The sequence below is a fragment of the Stegodyphus dumicola genome, chromosome 9, assembly GCF_044657685.1.
Source record: "Stegodyphus dumicola isolate Sdum_Otavi_A_Nest chromosome 9, ASM4465768v1".
Lineage (NCBI taxonomy): Eukaryota > Metazoa > Arthropoda > Arachnida > Araneae > Eresidae > Stegodyphus > Stegodyphus dumicola.
The window spans coordinates 125,463,096-125,483,808 of record NC_140776.1 but is presented as its reverse complement, the minus strand read 5'-3'; the positions used below and the strand labels follow the sequence as shown (position 1 = coordinate 125,483,808).

Genomic DNA, 20,713 nt, shown 5'->3' with positions numbered 1-20,713 from the left:
TATGTATTTTCTTTTTTACAATATTTCAGAGTTCTAAGTATGTGAAGAGAATACATTTTTAAACAAGATTTCATTTTGAACGGAATTAAATTCTATACTTTTCACAGAATAGTTTAATTTGAATGAAATATTTTCACAAGTTTCCGTTAATTACATTAGGGAAAAAAATTTAAGGTAATTCCATTTTATTCGGTTAAGGATTACAAAAATTAAGATCAAAGTTTATTGTATTATTAATATAAAAATTATGCATTACTTCTTTTCTATCTATAGAATTTCTTCCTAAAGTTCTCCTTCCTTTCTTACCTCCACGATCTAAATACGGGGGAGCGGAGCCTTCGTGCAGGATCTCCAAGGAAAACTGGCTTGTATGCATGTTACAGAAAGCGAAAAGACGCGAAAATACCCATGCTATCAGCAGGATTTGAGCCCAGGCCGAAGTACACTGCACAAGAAAAGGGGGAGGACAGTTCTATATCTCTTCGTTCTGCTGGGCCGATGTACGAAATTCAAATTGCGTTCTTCATGTCTCGAAAGCGCGACTTAAGATATATATTAGATTTATATACAGCTCTATTCTAACACAGTTATTTTGACACGAAATCGGACTTTTTCTAAAATAACATACCAATTTCGTTTTCCAAATTTCCATTATACAACTCAAATTATGCCCAAATATGAAATTTTGTAAAATTTGGTGCGAAATTTACGGAAAAATTCACAAATTTATGTGGGCGCTTTTTTTCAGTTTGCGCCAAGAAGAGTTCACTTGGCGAACTTCTTAATATATGGCAACCTATTTTCCTTTCCCGTGAGCGGAAGAAAAAAAAATTACGACGTTCTTTCTTTCAAATAATATTCTTTATATTATATTTTTATGTTATTATTATAAATAAAATAAATAAAATAAATAAACACAAAGTATTCTTCCGAAAGAAAATTTTTCTCCCCTTTTTTGAATTTCCTTTTAATTGTTTAAGTCGCTTGGTTTCTTTCGAATAACTGTTTTAAAATTTTCTATTTACACATTTGAACCGTGTAGTTTAAATATAAGGTGCATCGTTTATTTATTTTATTTATTTTTTTTTTCAAATAGTTTTCTTTATAATTTTTTTTTTGTCACAGTTTTTATTTTAAGTAATTTTTAAATTTTTAGATTTTTATTTTAATTGTTTGTGTTGCATTGTCTCTTCAAATTTTCTATTTATTCATTCGAACTGAGCATTTTAAATATATTTATTTATATACATGTTCCAGGATTTTATTTTATTTATTTGAATTGCGTTTCTTTCGGAAGAATACTTTGTGTCCCAGACTACGACGCATCTGAAAACTGAATATATTAAAAGAGAAATACAGTAAAACACAGTTAACACGCCTTTCAATGTTCCGTTCAGAAAAGATATATAAATGAGAAAGATGTATAACCAACATTTTAACCTAGGATGACTTGCATACATTGCTTTAAATAGCTTTAACATTGTGCTCAGTGCTTTACACAATTTTATCATCTTACACTTAGTTTCTTAAAATGTTATTCATATTTTAGTCAAATATTTTATTTTTGAAATCGCAAGAATCAAATACAAGATTAAAAAGTTTTAAATTTAAAAATATACTAAATTTTATGCAAAAATTTATTTTATTCTTCTTCATGGCTTGCTCTTTTTCTTCAGGCATACTGCAAGTATATTAAAAAGCATCCAACCTTTCGAAACATCTTGGTATTTCTGATATTCATTTTAAATAAACTTATCGCCTTCCATTTCACAAAGGCCAACAAACGGCCGAGCGATAAACTCGCTGAACACTGGTAGTTCGCTCCGGGGTTCGAATCCCGGCGAACGGGCTGGTTTTCGTGGTTTTTCTCATTATAACGTGTATGCCAGTGGTTTCCCTTAGAAAGTTCTTCACGAAGGCCTTTTAGGGCAGATAGCCCAGCTTTACCGTAACTTAATAATTCAATTCAATCTATTTTATCAGTTCTTGGTCTGAGCCTTTATCAGTCTTTAGAGGCTAAGCATTTTAAGGCATGAGATGAAAGGAAAGACTGGTTTCATCAAGAGGGAAAACGTATTTAGGTGACATCCACATACATCACTGGATAAATTCATGACTTTTCAAATAATTCGACTAAGAAATCATGGGATTCTCTGTTTATGATGATATGATGTTTTATAACGTAATTTAAAGTTATACAAACATATAGTCGAAAACCAATCGCTCTTCACTTTAATCTGCAATGATATCGTTTTTGTCTTTTCCGTTAGCACAAGCTCAATTGATGGTATTTTCTGGTGTACACGTCCAAATGTTTTCTCTTTGAACACCCAAATTACTTGAAGTATTCTGAAAGTATATTCAAAAGTATTTTCGAAGCACCTTAGAATTTCTGACAGCCAAATTCCCCTTCAAATTTTTGCTTACTTTTTTTCTCTAATTTTCTTCTTTCCTTCTACATTTATTTTCAATGCTCACCACAAGAAAATTAAGATTTCGCGATTCCCTTCCATAAATTTTGCATTCTTGTCAATTTTTTAAAACTATCAATTACATCAGCTGCGTTTCAGTTAAAAACTATAAATAAAGTTTAAAGCAAAGACTAAATGATAAATATTTTAATTAAAAGATATTTTGCTGAATGACAAAGAAATAAAACAGTCCAGCAGTGTTTATTCTGTATCACCGAATAACCCGATTATTATATCGGCTGCAAACAATCTAAATCACATTAAAGATCATGTTTTTTATACAATCTATAACACGAAAGAAAATTAGCTACTTAAAACATTCTTTCGAAGAGAATTAATGTAAAAATTTATACTTATATATATAATTTTTAAAGCTGGGACATGACCCAAACTGTCAACGTCCTGTTTGCTTAAAAACATTGTGAAAATAAACATCAAACGAACTTTCTCAGTTTTAGACAATTCAATTTAAATGCAGTGAAAGTAAAGTAGCAGACGATAACACGGCGAAGGTAAAAATTTACTCTCACAAATATTAAAAAAAAAAAAAAAAAAAGTTAGTTTAAAAAAGTTAAAAATTTGAATAATATTATCTACAATTAAAAAAAATAACTTTTCATAGAGTATTAATAAATATTTATTAATCATTGAGGGGGAAAATTTCATATAATTAATTCTCCGTAAAAATTTATTTGCAATTTACGGTTAAAAATAGCTGTGGTAATTAATTCACTCTAACAAAAATTCATAAACCATATTTGGCGTTATTATCGCTCAAAAAAAGATGCCAAATTTCAAAACGAGAAAATATATAAATTCGTGTATATCTTAGAAAATTTTGAATAAAAAACTCTAATTTTTTGCAGGTATGCTTAGAACTACACCTACTTTAAGATGATGGTAAAAATTTTATAGGTTATAATTCAAATTTTTTTTTCAAAAAATTTATAAAAATTATTTAAAAATAAAAATTTTACAAATAAAACACAAAAAATGGGTGCATTTTATTTGGAATGTACCTAAATTTCGAAATTTGAAAGGAAGAATCAAATAAGTTTAATTAAAAAAGAGATATGAATAAAAGTCGGATTTTGTGTCACAATACCTATGTTAGAATAGTGCTATATATAAATCTAATATATATTCTAAGTCGCGCTTCCGAGACATGAAAAACGCAATTTGAATTTTGTCAATCTGCCCAGTAGAACGAGAGATAGAGAACTGTCTTTTTTTCTTCCCCCCCCCCAGTGTACCAATTTTTAGCGGATCTTATTGGTTTCAGCGGGCGCTAGTGGACTGCTAAACGTTCGGGGAAATTGAGTCCACAACCAATCGAAATATTTTTAAAATGCAGATAATTGCATCGTCCCTATTTTTAGGAGGGGGTAAGATAAATTATGTATTTACTTTAATGTAAATAACTAAATTTTTGAGTTACTAAATTTCGCTTCAGGATAGATTACATCATAAGGAAACTTAATATGAACATGAATCGTCACCTGGTTTACATACAAACTTTCTAGGGATACGTGACAACCTTTCCAAGAGAGTTACTAATAGTTGTGCCATTAAAAATCGTTGTAAAGAACGAAAAAACAAAAAAAAATTTGTTGTACCAGAAAACAAATAAGTCATATTCTTATAAAAAGGTGAACAGTAAAAGCAATTGCGGTTGCAGTCGTGCTGAATTATCATTAAACACTATGTCAAATGCAGGAAGATAGTTCGTGAAATGTTCATATCAGACAGAAGTCCGAAAATTCCCGAATTTCCTTTCCTTCAATTCAAGGCACCATTCGCATAAAGACCCACACAGTACCGTGTCTGCAAACTACGACTGAGCCTTATTAGCAGTTAATTCAATCCTATTAGACTAGACTTCGGTATACTTATTCAATAACAATAAGTCATGGATTTTAGAATACTGCCTTGCATAAACTTTCCCAACATTTTTACAAGAAAACACTGAAAGTTTCTTACGTAGTAGTAGTACTTTGCACGTTTCTTCCACACAGATGAACTTCATTTGCCATGAACTGGAGAGCAAGTATATTCGACTCTAATTTTATTTTTATATTTAATTTCTACAGCTATTCTTCAAAGAAGCTACCCTTAAAAGTTTCTCATTATTTATTCTCAAATTCTATCTCACTTAGGAAGTTTTCGTAATTTTTTATTTTAAGTACGTTATTTAGTGATTATTCAACATATTATAATTATTTGAAATAAATTTCAGTCTAGGGCTAATTTCTAAAATTAGAAGTGCCGGAGCCCTATTAAGTTCTAAAACTGGAAGTATCGGAGCATTATAGAAGACCTTGAGGAAAGAGGTAGAAGAATAAATAAATAAATAAAATGACTGATAAAATCATTAATAATTAAAAAAATTAAATCATTCGTTATTAATATAATTAAATAATTAATCGTTAAAGTAATTAAATAATTAAAATTAAAATTTAATAAAATGCAAATAGAAAAATTAAAATTTAAAAAGCAATTTTAATATGACTTTATTACTAAAAAATTTTCAAGATCACATTTCTTCTGAAGTTGTTGTTCAGTTACATAAAAGTGCTGGGACCTGCTTATTTAAGGCTCTGGCTAGAATTATCAATTATCCTCAAAACTAAGAAGTACCGGAGCCGATGTGACGTTCAAACATATGCACCCTCGGACTTCCAGGTGTTTAATGAGAACTTCCTGTTTTGTTCAGAGACAAAATGGACAGCAGAACCTTGAAGAAAGGTGCAGCGGAAACCTCCTGGGGTGGTTCTGGACATAAGGTACTAATTAATTTTCTTTTCCAGGTTGTAACAAAAACGAAGAGAGGGCTTTGTGTAAAAGCTTTTGATGCTGTAAACGAGTGAAAGCAGACGCATTTTAGCGTCGTTGCCGCGTCAGCGGCCTTTGTATGAATTATGGTTAAAATGATTCAATTATTTTTATATCTGTTCAAGAATTTCTTAAGTTTCCAAAATAAATATTTTAAAAGACAACCTGTCTTTCCTTGTACCCAACACGGGTGTTCTGACGTTACACCGGGTTCCGATGCAATTTAAGCTCTGTGTCAGTCTGAAAATTTAATATTTAGCTGTCAATACATTTGAATTTGAAATGTAACAAACACAAATTTACTGCATGTTAACCTTTAAATTTCGGACAAATAATTAATACAAATTTTAGTTTTTTCTCTGAGTTATTATTATTTATTTGTACATCCCAATGATTTTCAAAGAGTGAAATTTCATCAAGATAAAGCAACAAGTGATTCTTCGGAAAATACCACAGCATTCCTTAAAAAATGATGACTGATGCAGTATTGCATCTTATACCTTTTCGACATATTCCTGTGAAGTCCCTTGCCGTTTTACCTACGGATGTCTTGAAAAAAGCTCTTTCTAACAGCAAATCCACGACTGATAGTCTCTACAAAATACTGAAACGGAAGTAGAAAGCAATACCCCTGAAATTTTACGAAAAGCATTTTTATCACGGAAATCGCGATGCAGACTTATAGTCCAGCAAAAAGCTTTTAGATCGAACATTAAAAAATAAATACTCCTTACATTATAGGGTATTTCTCCCGCCTTTTTGGCATGTCTTCGTGGTGTGGTGGTCTGCACGCTCAGTGCGTAATTGAGAGGTCCGTGGTCTCCCGGAGAAGGCGTTGCATATTTTTCATCTCTCCGGCCTCGAAAAATTCTAATGTCTCTTCATTGTTTTTATTAATTATATCATCTATAGCTGAAATGGGTCAGTGGCTCCCGAACTAAACGGGTGTTGGATGATGATTCTCCTCACCCAGGATTTGGCGGTTAGGTCCCCTAAAAAAGTCCATCCGCCCTTTAAAAGGGGGAGTATATAAGGTATTTCTCCCGCCTTCTTGGCATGCCTTCGTGGTGTGGTGGTCTGCATGCTCAGCGCGTAATTGAGAGGTCCGTGATTCGATTCCCGGCGATGGCGTTGCATATTTTTCATCTCTCCGGCGTCGAAAAATCCTAATGTCTCTACAACATATTAAACATTAATTTAACGATTCCGAAATCATTCTAAAAATGTTTAAACACCCTTTCCTGCCTGCTCAAAAATTATTCACTTTATGCAAATTAATTTAGTCTTAAAATTTTTTAAAAAAAAATTGGGGTTTAATTACTTGGATTATTAAATATTTTTTCAAGGTTTTAGATACTTTCACTTAATTTACATACGCTCTCTGAAAGTAGATGATATTTTAAATTAGTTCGCAGCAATAATCATCTTTTATTTTCATTTGCTCACATTTAAATTTTCATAATTTAAAAGTTGAATTTTAAATTTAAATTAGCTTTATACAAATAGAGAATATTTGTTAAATTTAAATTTCATTCCTTGCAGCAATTGCGCAACAGAAGTATTTAAATTTAATTTAACTTTAGTATTTATTCTTATGAAACTCTCTATATGTACAATACCACATTAATTTTAAGGAATGTATAGTAAATACCATTATTAGATTCGGAGTTTTTTCTCTCGGCGAAACGTCCAGCATTTTGCCTTCGATATCTTGCAATACTTCCTGCAAAGATTCCTTCAATTGTTCTTCGCCTCCATTTCCTGTTATGTGAAGCTTGGGCTCAGCACCTCCAACTAATTCAAACTCTTCACTGGTAGGCAGAGATTCAGAACTTCTGTTGACATCATCATCCATTGTCGATAATTATTACCTCGAAATCAATTCCATGTGCATATTATTCGATCACCACGGCTAAACAGAGAAAATAAAAGGAGAAAAATTTTATTAAAGCGTAGATTAAGTACACAAACTCTTTCAGAAAAATACATTTGTTACATAACTAAAGACATGCAGGTAAAACCAAATGTGTGGCTATAATTATTATCATTACTAGCAGCTTAAAACAATTATTAATAAAAAGAAAAAACTATATAATGATTTTAACGAGTCTAGCTAATAATAATAATAATAATAATAATAATAATAATAATTGAGATGAAATGCGTTTATTGCTTTTAAATCTCCTAGCTCGTTAAAAAAAAAAAAAAGAGAGAGAGAGAGATTAAATTTGAAAAAAAATAATAATAATAATAATAATAATAATAATAATAATAATAATAATAATAATAAATTTGTGCTACCGAACGGTCACACAAGCGCGTGGAAGATGAAAATAATTTACTTGTGTTTGGGAGTTTGGTTTTGGCAACGATATATAAATATATAAGTTTATACACATATGGTTTTCCCAGAAATGCAGATGAAATTATGAGATTTTTTTTTTTAATAACGAAAATTTTTATTGTAATACTAGTTACAGTTTTCACCAACAGGTGGCACTGCTGCAGTCCGGAAGAAATGGTATTTCGTATGGGGCTTTTTGAAGATACTCGGAGTCATTTCCAATATGTATCCTCGTACAGGAACTGAAACCAAATGATTCTGAGACGCATCACAGATCTGGAAATTGAAGGCAATGCGAAATGGTTGTCAAACGTCCTGAAGACTCACGAGGCGTGCTTTTCGCTTAATGCAAAAGTAAACGTACAGCTGGTGCATATGGGCGAAAGCGAACTCATACGAGATTGCGGAAACCCTTTTGCATCACTTAAAGATAGCAACATAGCGCAGATTCATTGCATCGTTCATTACAATCTCATTTTCTTTGACGATGACCACAGCAGTACATTTCGAAATGTTTTTCTATCACAGTGAAGCGTATAGCAGTGCTTTTAAGAGACAGAATCATTCCCTTTGTGCAAAAGAAAACTGTGATTCATAGCGTAAGGAGAATGCAAGATGGAAAGGTCAGTCTAGCAACTGCTGCCAATAAAAACACTTCACGATGACGGTGTCCTGGATGTCCTCTCTCTGGATTGATCTTTCCAGTATTGGAAAGGCCTTTTTCATGAATTTGGCTATTATCACCTTTCAACATCTATAATCCTATCTGCGTTGCGAACTACGCTGCGCCACTGCACAACCTTTTGACATAATCGTAGTAACAACCGTCGGCGAAAAATGTAATTATTCTGGTACTAATATAATCTTCCATTACTTTAAAAAAAATCTTATTTTTTTCTGTGCATTTTTGTGAAAACTGCGTAGTCCATCTTACCGTCTATACTTTTCGAATTACCAAGTTTCTTACTTTTCTTTCATATATAGTTTCTCAGTATATAAATGCAAAAATTAGCAAGAAAATTACTAACCCTCCTCAAAGAAAAACTTAAAAAAGGTTCCCTTGTTATTTAAAGATAGAACTGACTAAAGTGGACAACGAAAAATGGGTTTTAAAAGGACAGAGAAATATGATAGAAAATTATCAAAACAACTATAATAAACCAAAAAAATGGAACACATTTTCAGAAAAATTCACAATAACTTCTAGAGTTGATGTAATTTTAGTAGTATTGCGGTAAATCTGGGGATACCGGCTAGTATCTAAGAAAAACTAGTCCGTATTTATATTTACGCATAGGAAAAACCATGAAAATCCCATGCATCCTGCTTGGTCGTCGGGAACAGGCCTCGATCGAATCACCAAAGATCAATGACCTTATCTATTTGGCTATCGATGGGCTCGTTGCATACATTGCTATTCGGATAAAAACGAACCTTTATTATCTGGTCATGGAATCGTATTACCGAATTTATTAATCGGCACTTTACTGCATATTAAACAAATAATACAAGTTCTCTAATTATATACGAACTTAAAATAGTTCGCATATACATACATTTGACAATTACTAAATTCCTAACATTTACAGCGCTCAGCAGTTTACGAAAACAATTTCACGTTATGAAAATTCCTACACTAGACAAATTTAAAAGAAAAAAAAAAACTTAGTTTAGAGAGGAGAAATAAATAACTAATTAATCCCCTTTAAAATAGAATTTGCTCAAAAGTGAGAACGAATGAAAGCGTTATTTACAATGTGTCCAAAAAAAAAAAAAAAAAAAAAAAAAATTATCTAAAAAAAACAAAAACAAAATAGTACTTACTAGTTGCGCAGAAAACAATGAACGATACTATTAATTTTATAAACTTCATACGAATTTTTACTGCGAATATGTTTTAGGCGAGACGTTATATGAAACATTGCAAGCCATCACACTTCTCTTTGTATTGACACCAACATAGAAGTAATTTCCAGTAAATAACAATTTCATCACTTTGTAATAACAAATTAATACTTTCACAATCGATTTCTTGAACAATATACCTAAAAATATATTGAAAAATTGTACCATATTGATCTTTTACCTCGATGAGTATATCTACCTTATCAGGTTGTTAACATTTTAAATCAGAGGCAGACAATGCGGAAATAAGTAGATAAGAAATTTACGTTATCAAATATAAATTCATCTTAATTGTTTAATTTTGAATAAATAATGGAACAGTTACCAGAAAAAAGATATATATATATATATTACAATCCTCAAAACAATTTGCTGTTCGAAAATGGAAAATGCATACAGGTATTCCATGCTTTTCGAATGTTGCTTTCACGAAATTTCTACATTAGTACGTGTATTTGCTAACTGAAAAAATATCAGCAGAATTCTTACATTTACGAAAGGTACAAACACCACTGAGTTTGTAGCGTAGCTAATATTCCAAAAATTGAAAACTGCCTTTTTTTTAAACACTTTGATGATATTTTATATTTTGAATATTTTTAAGTAAATATCGTTAATCAGTTTTAAATTAAAATAAATGATTTTCTTAATAAAAAATGTTGGGGTTATATCATATTTTAATCTATTTCCTTAAAAATATTTGTATCCTTTTAGATAAACCGCCAAAAAATTCTTGACAGAAAGATACTGTGTCTGACAAACTGTTACTGTGTCTGTTCTCACACTTTTGAGAATTTGCAAAAAAAAAAAAAAAAAAAAAAAAAAAAACTGTAACCCGAAACTGAATTCGAATATAAAGCCCAATATTTTTTCATATCAGCTCCAAGCGACTCTGAATAAAACCAAACCTTTTAATTTTTAATACTGACTTATTTAAAACAAGCCACAAAAATGATCGTACACCGAAACTTTTTCGTAAAATTTCATAAATAAAATTATCGCCTACCACTTTTTTTTATTTCTGCATTTTGGTGACGTTTAAAAAATTGTTTGGATTTATTTTTGCTTGCTTACTTCGTTATATTTTATTTAATATTCAAAAACAGCTCGCAGGCGTAAGGAAACAACGAACAGCAATCCCAAATTGATCATTTTTTACTATACGGATGAAAATCTGATTGATATCGGCAAATGAAACTTAACCCATTCTACGGAGCAGTATGTGATAAAATCTTTAAAGAAGAAAATCGGATCCAAAATAAAGTGAGAAGAGATGGTTCGGCAAAGAGGACTCGATGTGACTCAACGTGATCAGAAAATTGTAGTTAGAAAATGTGTGAAAAATCCATGTTTGAGTATTTTAAAGCGCATCACAGAACTTTCTGAAAAATTTTCTGCTTCACTTTCACTTAAAACTGACGAGTACTCAGATTGACGAGTACGCCGGATTACATCGGCACTCTGCTCCAGGGAAATTTTTTGGAAGTGCAAAAACCAGAAAGCATAGGCTTTTCTTCTCAAAATTAATGGTAAATAAGCCCAAACGTGTTAGAATCATGTCTTATTTGCAGATGAAAGCGAATTTAACATTTCTGATTCCGACGAGTGTATAATTGTATCATGGAGGTAAGAAGTAAGATGGAGTCGCCCTAAACAAGTTTCTCCCGTACCCTGCTCTGAAGCACCGGCGATCCCTACTTGGTGACCAAAACATTGGGTCATTTACCATTGAGTTCTATGGGATTTGACGCGTTCACATGTAAATATTTTGTAATTACGTCGTAAATATACATATAAATGTATATATTTTCTTTTTCTACAACACTTCAGAGTCCTAAGTATGTGAAAACAACATATAAATAAACAACATTTCATTCTGAACGGAATTAAATGCTATACTTTTCACAGGATAGTTTTCTCAGAATTTAATTTGAATGAAATATTTTCACAAGTTTTCGTTAATTACATTAGGAAAAAAATTAAGGTAATTCGATTTTATTCGGTTAAGGTACAAAAATTAAGATGAAAGTTTATTGTATTATTAATATTAAAATTATGTATGATTTCTTTTTTATTTATAGAGCTTCTTCCTAAAATACTTTCTTAAATATGACATGATTTTTTGGCTTCTGAGGCATCTTTTAAATCGGAAAATGTAAGTCAATTTATAATTAATGCTCTATTCGGTTCATTTTAAATTAGAGAATTATTAGGAATTAGCGAAATAATTAAATATGTATTAAATAGTATTTGACTTTCTCTGAACATTTCTGAAAGGGAATAAAATAAGTTTTTTTTTTTTTTTTTTTAAGTATTATTTAAAACTTGTAACTGAGTTATTATAAAATGTAAGGGGAATAATTCTTTTAATTATACTTATCAGATTTTTTTTTACCCTTCATTTCAACAATACATATTCCAAAACTCTTTATTACGTTCTTAAGTGCGCATCTCATAGCATTTGCTTTACAATACCTTTTAACAGATTGCTTTCCAATACGAACAATTCTTGCTTAAATAGTTTTATAACGTATTTGTCAACAGGATTTCAATTTATGTTTACAATTCAATATTAAGGTTATTATATTAGATAACATTTATAATCATTATAAATTAGATACATTTAATCATTAGATTTCTTCACAGTACTATCACAGTTGTTTATAAGTGAATAAATTCTTCATTTCAAATACATTTATAAATAATTTAATGAATATTTAAGTATTTTGTCAAAGGCAGATACATGCTTTTTGCAAGCACATGCATAAATACCCATACATATTTTCTATTTTTCATTTCCGGCATGTGCAAATCTTTAATTTCTGTGCATTCACTATATTTTTCGTGTAAAGTAACTTACACTAATTTAGCATACACCCGAAAGTTTTACATAAAAAATATATATGAATATAATTTGAATGAAAATTATAAGTATTATTTTTAATACCCACTCAAAGGTCAGTTTTTCTTCAAAATTCCTCCACGATGGCATCTCTCTCTTTAGGCAGATAGCCCTTGCATGCGTTACTCTATTTAATAAAAACTTAATCTCACCTATGTGCCTAATTACAAATATTTTAACGTACATAATTTTATATTTATAAAACGTGTAAGCCCAAAGTGATTATTTTTCAGATATATAAAATTAAAACGATGGGTTTAAAATGAGCAGCAGTAAAGCCTCTCCTCTAAAAAATTTTAAAAGGTACATGTTACAATAATATATGGATGTGAAAAAAATTTGTTTTCTTTAAAACATTTTGACGTTTGGAAAATAAAAGTAGCGAATACTCTATCAAGGGTATCGAAAGATTTATACAATTTTAAATGTATCGTAAGGTATTTTTCATTCTTTAAGCATAACATTTTTCTTAAAATCTATATTTTTGTAGTGCAACAGCTTATAATTTTATAAAACAAATTCATAATCAAAATCGCTGTTGTTAGTTATCGAAAAATAACCAAGATGTGATTTATGCGTAAATGTCACTAAACTATACAAATTGCTATTATCCATCACACTATGAATGTTTCTTTCATGCGAAAGTGTCCCTTTTTCGATTTCTACGGAACTGTCGTGTGTCGAAATACTATCAGAATCTTGTCAAGCAAGCTTCTGAATGTAAACAAAGAACACCCCATCTGGTGACCTAAGCTTCAAAGCAGTGCTTCACTTTTAGCGCGGGTTGGCCCCGTCCTCCCTTTCCTACCTCCATGAATTGTATGGAGGGGGAGGGGAAATGAGGAGCTTACTCCCAAGACCTTGGTTGGTTCAGTAAAGCATGGCGGTGGAGGTGTACTTTTGTGAACGTGTATGTCAGCATTAGGATTAAATAATTCAGTATTTATTTATGGCACAATGAACCATACTCTTTATAAATATTTCTAAAGATAATTTAAAATTATGCGCCCAAAATTTGGATCTGGAAATAACTTTATTTTTTAACCAGATAACGATTCTAAGCACACGACCCGCAACGTTCGCCTTTTGGGTGTCTATAATGTCCACAAATTCTGAAAACACCACCTCCTCAGTCACCAGATTTAAACCCAACAGAACACATCTAGAGAGATGAGATTAGAATACGAAGACACAATATTAAAACAAAAACCGAACTAAAAACAGTAATGACGGAAGAATGGAGAAACACTGATGCAGATATTACAAACGAACTGGTAAACTCTATGCCCAGACGTATGAAGGCAGTCATAAAATACTGCAGTATATACTATAAAATACTGACAGAAATACTACAATATTTACTACTATGGGCAGATTTCTTAAAAGCGTACGCAGACTTTAGTGAGGTAACTTTTCTGTTCTTTTTTATTACTGGTTTTCCAAAAAAAAAGTTTTAATATGTTCATAAGATAATTAATATAGTTTGCTAAGAAAAATTTATAGATATAATAATTTTTCATTATAAATTAATAATTTTTATTAATAAATAAAGCAATATTTCAATGAAACTCATAAGTGTCCGAGCACTTCTGTGAACCACTGTACATGCACCAAAGATTATGGCCATCGTTATTTGAAACGTGTTGTTCTTTTCTTTTATAACAGTGATTTGTTTTTAAAAAATAAGTACAGTCAATAAAATGTTTTAAAAAGGTATTTTGCACTATTTCGTTTTATGACTTTACATTAAATAATAAAGAATGTATACGTATGTGTTTATATATGTATCTATGCTTAACGGCACTTAACAGCCATCACATTTTTAACATCCGAATATATGCAGCTCGAAACTGGAATTCTGAATTTCGAATTTGTTTTTGAATAATTTCATATTTCGTACGAATTTGATGAATTCTGATTGATAAATTCAGCGACATGAAAGGGAACAACGGCCACACTGTTCGAAATAAAACACGTTTTCCTGACTATGTCGCGCCAGAGTATTGTCAATCGGTAAAATGTAAAGTTGGTTGATTAAAATCTTCACATTTTAATCAACCAACACGGCTATTTAAAAACAATGTGCTGCCACTACCTGAAATAAAATACTTTTATCTTCCTAGCGCCAGCGTGTTGCCAGTCAAAAGTGTACACTACTTAACTTTCGAACTTAATATCGCTGTTACTGGGTAACAAACAAGGGATATAAAATCAATAAACGCGCAGTTCTTAAAAATATTTGTTCTACTTCGAATTAAATAAAAATGCAAGTAAATAATGCGATATCTAATTATGTCCGTATCACTTTTCAAACTGTTGCCCTGTTTATTATACATTTATTGATTTATGGCAACAATTAGATTCATCGAACGAGTTGCCATAGGGGTCCCCTACCATCACGTTCGGATCACCAATTTAGAAGGTAGAAATAAGTATTCAAAATACGACTTCATTAGTATTTAAATATTTATTTATTGAGATAGATAGTTAGTTACCAGTTAAGAATATCTAAGTACATGAAAGAAACTTATGCTGATACAAACTCAAAAGTCAAAAATATAATAATTGTCGTTCCAAAGTTTATGAGCTTATCGTTACTATGGCAACAAGTTATTATGGGATGAATCTAATTGTTGCCACAGATTTAAATAAAAATGCAAGTAAATAATGCGATATCTAATTATGTCCGTATCACTTTTCAAACTGTTGCCCTGTTTATTATAGCCCTGTGTTATATTTAAAGAAATTAAATAATGAAAAATCTGCATAAACGTATGTATGTTTCTCGCATTGTGATAAAAAACAACGGTATCTATAGGCATCAAATTTTGAATATCGTAATCCTCCGAATATAGCATCTGAAAGTTCAAACTTGGAATTTGTTTTATTATCGATTCCATATTTTGTAACACTTCAATGAATTTTTTATTAACAAACTCAACGATTTCAAAGCGAGCAATGGCAAAACTGTACGGGGGGGGGGGGAACACATTTTTATCTCTAGCGCGCGAGACTGTGTATCGGAAATTCTGAAAACATGCTCATTTAAAAATTATTTTGCGATATTGCTGTTGAATTGAATTTTATGGTTTAAGTGCGAAGAACATGATATTCAATAAATAAAGGTAACAAAGAAAACGTTAAAAAGAAACGCTCACAGAAAACGATTTACATTAAACAACTCTTATTTTATTTAACAGAAATCTTCTTTACATCAATAATGAATAAAATTGGTATAATCGTGCCATAGTTAGTAAAGTTACTGGACTATTCAAAAAGAAAAGATAACAGATTTTTCAAATAATAATAATTATGTCTTATAAAAATGTAAGGGGAAAATTTGACAAAATTTCACAATGAGCGTAAATTTTGATGGTGTTTGTTTATTCGCTTTTCATTCATATTTTTTGTTACGAAAGAAAATCTCGTACGGTTACTTTTCTGTTATTGGGGCCGGATTGAGAAATCTATATACGTACGCATGTATGTTTGTATATATGTATATATGTGCGTACACACCCATACAATTACCTCTAATAATCGATGTTCGTGATAATTACCTCGGGGTGGTTGTGATCTTATTTATCTCGTATTATAATCATGGTCTGATGTACAAATGTACAACATGTATTTTTTCAATGCCGTTAGATGCGTATAGATATAAAAGACAGTATGTATAGCAAAAACAACAATATATGTAATGTGTGTGTACAACAATATAACAAATAGTAACAACATATGTAATATGTAAGTTCAACAACAATATAACAAATAGCAACAATATTTATACCGATACGATATGAGGGACGCAGCCCGACCTTCCTGGCAGACTTTACGTCGACCTATGGCCTTAATATCTATACATATAAAAAAGACTCTGCTTTTACATAATACTATTAACAGAAACCTTGTGCTTTTTATATTAACAATGAAATTTAGTCCGATGTCGATTTGGCAAACTTGCTTCTGAGAGAAGGGAACAAAAGACAGAAATTCTCCTGGAATTTTATCATTATAAATCTCAAATACTTAATTTTAATTCTTATAAACCTTTAGTGGTTACAGTACGTTAATTAGCACAACAATACTTCTTAAATTTACCTAAGCCGCATTTCCACCTTCCCTTTAATTCCACACTTGAAAACTTGTGGAAGGCCAAAAGTTTCATTATAGTATCATGTTATACGTTTCACGACCAGTCACCTATTTTTTTATTTGCCATTTTATTTAATAATTTAATTAATAAAGTTTCCAATTAACAGCAAACGATATGTACGGTACTATTTTTAAATTACAACGGAACTGATATATAAGGATAAAGGGAATATTACTGTACATTTAAAATTCTACAATAGTAAATCAAAAGCAACTGGGGAAATTAAGCCAATAAAGTCACTTCAAACCCCTGTAGTATATTCGGTAATACCTCTACGTTCCCGTTGATATTTTATCGGAAAATCGTCCACTATTTATGGGGAGGAAGGAGGAATTAACAAAGGGAATTTACAAAGAAATTTATTCGACCGTTTTATCAATCGATGAGCTATTCAAACAATGCAGGATGTTTTGATAACTCCCGCTTCTTCTTTTTCCGTCTCTTTTTAACATACATGAATAGTTCTAGTTGTATTGTGTTTATGATACTGCAATGTACGAGCTCGTATGTATGAAAATAGTATAAATGCGAAAACATACGTTGAAATTTGCAACGATCTATTATTTAAACTGGAGATTAGCGATAGGTAATAAGCACAGGTTTTCTGTAATGAACCAATTGCCACAAAATGATGAACTAAGAAATACCACTTCCGACCCCACCAGTGGCCGAGTGGTTAAGACCGCTGAATGGAGTTTGATCTTAGACGAAGGAGCTGGCTGCACGGTTGGTTTTCGTGGGTTTTTTCCTATATAACGTGAATATCAGCCAGTTTTCCTTACACAGTCCTTTACGAAACATCCTTCCTTCTAGGCACATAGATTTCGTGTACTTCACTTCCTCACCTTTAACATATTTCAAACTTCAAGAAGTGAAAGGTGTAATAACACCCCTACATCTTCTCCATTTTTCTCCTGACTGCATTCCATTATCAAGAATTTATTAATATATAGTCATGGACAGCATTATTCACCACTAGGGAAGATAAACATTTCATTCTAGTTGTGATCAGATAAAAAAATTCTTTGAGGTTCACATGCAGAACAGTACTTCCTCGTTATTACAAACCCCATTAAGCCCTAGGTAGCACTAAGATCATCCTTAGGTTCGTGTTTACTTTTCGAATACAATTTGTTGCTATCACGTTTCCGCTGTTGCTTTTAATATAGCACCAGAAATATTCTCTCCCCCAAGGAGATTCGCCGCATCAACGTCACAAGACCCTTGATGATGACGAACCGTGCCTCGTTGATTTTTATTACGCCACTTCGCGGACGCCACAGTCTACCAGCACTTTATGTATTAACAGTTGTCGTTAAAATAAACAAAATTATAGAATGTTTACTTTTTCCAGTTCCAGTGTTTCATGTGCTTGCCTACAGTATGAAAAAATAGTCGATCCCTCTACAGTACCTTATAGCATTTTGCCACGAATGTGGTTCCCTCCTTATTTGAAGCCTGAAAAAAAAAAAAAGAATTCACCAGTCTCTACACAACTCATCAAAAATCCAAGTATTGTGGACGAACCCTGCCAGCTTTCTTTTTGCCCAACACGAATAAATTTTTGTATATATCAACGATTTCTTCAGAGACACATATTGGCTTATTTGGTTGTCGGATTGAATCTAGAAAGTACACTTCTCTCATAAAACTCTTTCAGACAATATCTGTGTAAAGGCTAAACTGCTTCTTTGACCACTTCATTGACATCAGTTACTTTGTTCAACAGTAAATAAATCGTTACACTGTTACAAACAACATTCTAAACTACTGAACAAGCTGTCAAAATATATACTTTTCCCTTACTTGGAACTTTTCATCTTGTACCTCCAAATAATTTTATTGACACTCAGTTTTATCGAATGACCATTTTCGCATATTCGAATGCAAGATAAAATGAGTCTTTCATGAAAGAAAGATACAGCACCTTCCTCATTTTTTGGTGGATAATTTTTACTTGCTTGTACGAAGCAAAGGAAGTACTGTATGCGCGAAAAATTTCAAGTGTCATATTTCGACCGTTCTCGAAAACACTTGAAACATGTTTTTGCGTGACATCTATACGAACGGACAGACTAAAGGTCTGTTTTTGCCAAAATGGGTTGTGTGAAAAATATATTTCTGACGAAATTCAAGGAAATAAGTTTGAATGAAATGCAACAAAAATATGTACAACTTAATAGGCAGTACACGGAAGTCATGTGGCGACCACACCAGATTATTTTAAAAGACAATAAATTAATACGTGAATACTCAGAGCATTTTTCTGACGTGAGAATTCTGAATGCTCGTAAATTATTAACAAGCGGATTAACTGTTACGGATTTTGTACTTAGTTAACTAATTTTAGAAGAATTATCGTTAAAATTGTTTTACATCCCCATGTGGTGCATCACGAGACATATTTCAAGAGAAAGCTAGGACGGAACAGTAAAAATACAGGAGCACGCGCATTTAACATTTAATAAATAGATATCTCGTAATTCATATTTAAATTAATACAACTGCGTGCTAGCTGCAATTGTAATTTTATTTTTTTGCTTTTCAGAAACCTCGAGAAATTACAAGAAGCTTCTCATGACTTATTAAAATGCTTATAAAAGCCGGAGAAAAACAGTTCAGTTGTTTTAGTGAGCTGATGTTGTTTACTTGGCTGCAGTAAATTCTGAGATCGGATTAGCTTTCTCCGCGTTTTGAATTGTGTTCTATTTAACGTTTTAGTAGTATAAAATATAACTACTGTGTGAAATTGTACGAATATCTGTGAGAAAAAGTTTCAGCATTTTGTTTTATTTCTTGTGATAAGAATAAATTTTATTAACTTTTCATCAGACTTGTGTATTCAATCTATTACGAACCCGTACGCACGTAACAACATTTACTTTAATTTTTCCAAAGTTATAGGAATTGAGCTCTAAATCAATTTCTAGAATTTACAGGAAAGACTATCAGCCAGAGAAAATGTTTGACATGTTTATGTAGCTATCCCGTGCTATACTATACTTGTATTTTTTAGTTTAACTGAGTTATCTGGCTGATAGAGGCGCAATTTTGCGGAACTGTTTCTGCAACAATGGAAATGCGAACAGCAATCATCATCTTTTTGTGGGAAGAGGTTGTGAAAACTTCAGAAATTGTTCAATGTTTGCGAGAACTATTCTATTCCCATATTTGAAAAAAACTTTTGCGGGCTGTTCGATTTGAGAATTTAACCATGTCATTTGGTGGACTGAAGTAACGCCTATGTAAGTTCTTTGAGGACGGCTTAAAAAATATTAAGTTTTTCGTTGGGATTAGTGTGTTCAATTAAATGGGAATTATGCATTGTAATATTCATGAAAACTGACGAAATAAAAAAAATTAAACGTCAATTCCAAGAACTTTGGAAACATTTCTCATATGTGAAACAAAGAAACTACGATAACGTGTTATATACTCGGAGTTCTTTTCGTCACAAGAAAACTGTAAATAATCGTCATTAGGTGTTAGCATAAATTTAGGTATTTTGCATAATGAAACTCGAAAGGCATACGAAACGAACGTGCGCCAAGGTATATACTGGCGAGAGAAAGTAAAGCTCGTGTGCAATGCAGTATATTTGATTTTCACCCTAGCTACTTGTACCTGGCCAAAGGTCTAATCCAGTAGTACTTTCTTCTCTTTCAGGTACGATGGCAAAGTATATTCCTGTTTATTTTTCTTATTGCCTAATATAGGTAAGCCTGATGATATTTAGTACTGATGAGGATTCTATGTAAGTTATTCTTTTGAATACTTCAATTTTAATGTCCTTGAACATTATTACTTTTTGTTATGCTTAAGTTAAGCAAAATTATCTTATTAAATAAAAATTCGTAGTTAAAATTTTTGACTTATGATTCTTTAATTCTGTGCTTGAGGAAACGTACTCATTACGCCTTCAGTGCTAATGTACAACCAACATTAGGACAGGTTCAGGTGGAAATGTAGTGGGACACCCAATGTTTACTATAAGTAATGTAGGTATAGTCCCACTACACTTCGGTTTATTTTTAAAGTAATATTCAAAATAGTACATAGTATAATAAAATATAGTATAATAAAATATAGTACATAGTATAATA

General features: G+C 31.4%; 1 protein-coding gene across 4 annotated transcripts in view; it reads right to left on the bottom strand.

The window, feature by feature from the left end:
- LOC118185492 (rab GTPase-activating protein 1-like) overlaps positions 1-20,713 on the bottom strand; it is a 170,694-nt gene that overhangs the window by 118,002 nt on the left and 31,979 nt on the right. For all 4 annotated transcript variants that reach the window (XM_085824059.1, XM_085824058.1, XM_085824057.1 and 1 more), the window contains exon 2: positions 6,955-7,215. In XM_085824059.1, coding sequence (XP_085680185.1) covers positions 6,955-7,158 — 204 coding nt within the window. In that variant the 5' untranslated portion in view covers positions 7,159-7,215. The remainder of the gene's footprint in view (positions 1-6,954; positions 7,216-20,713) is intronic.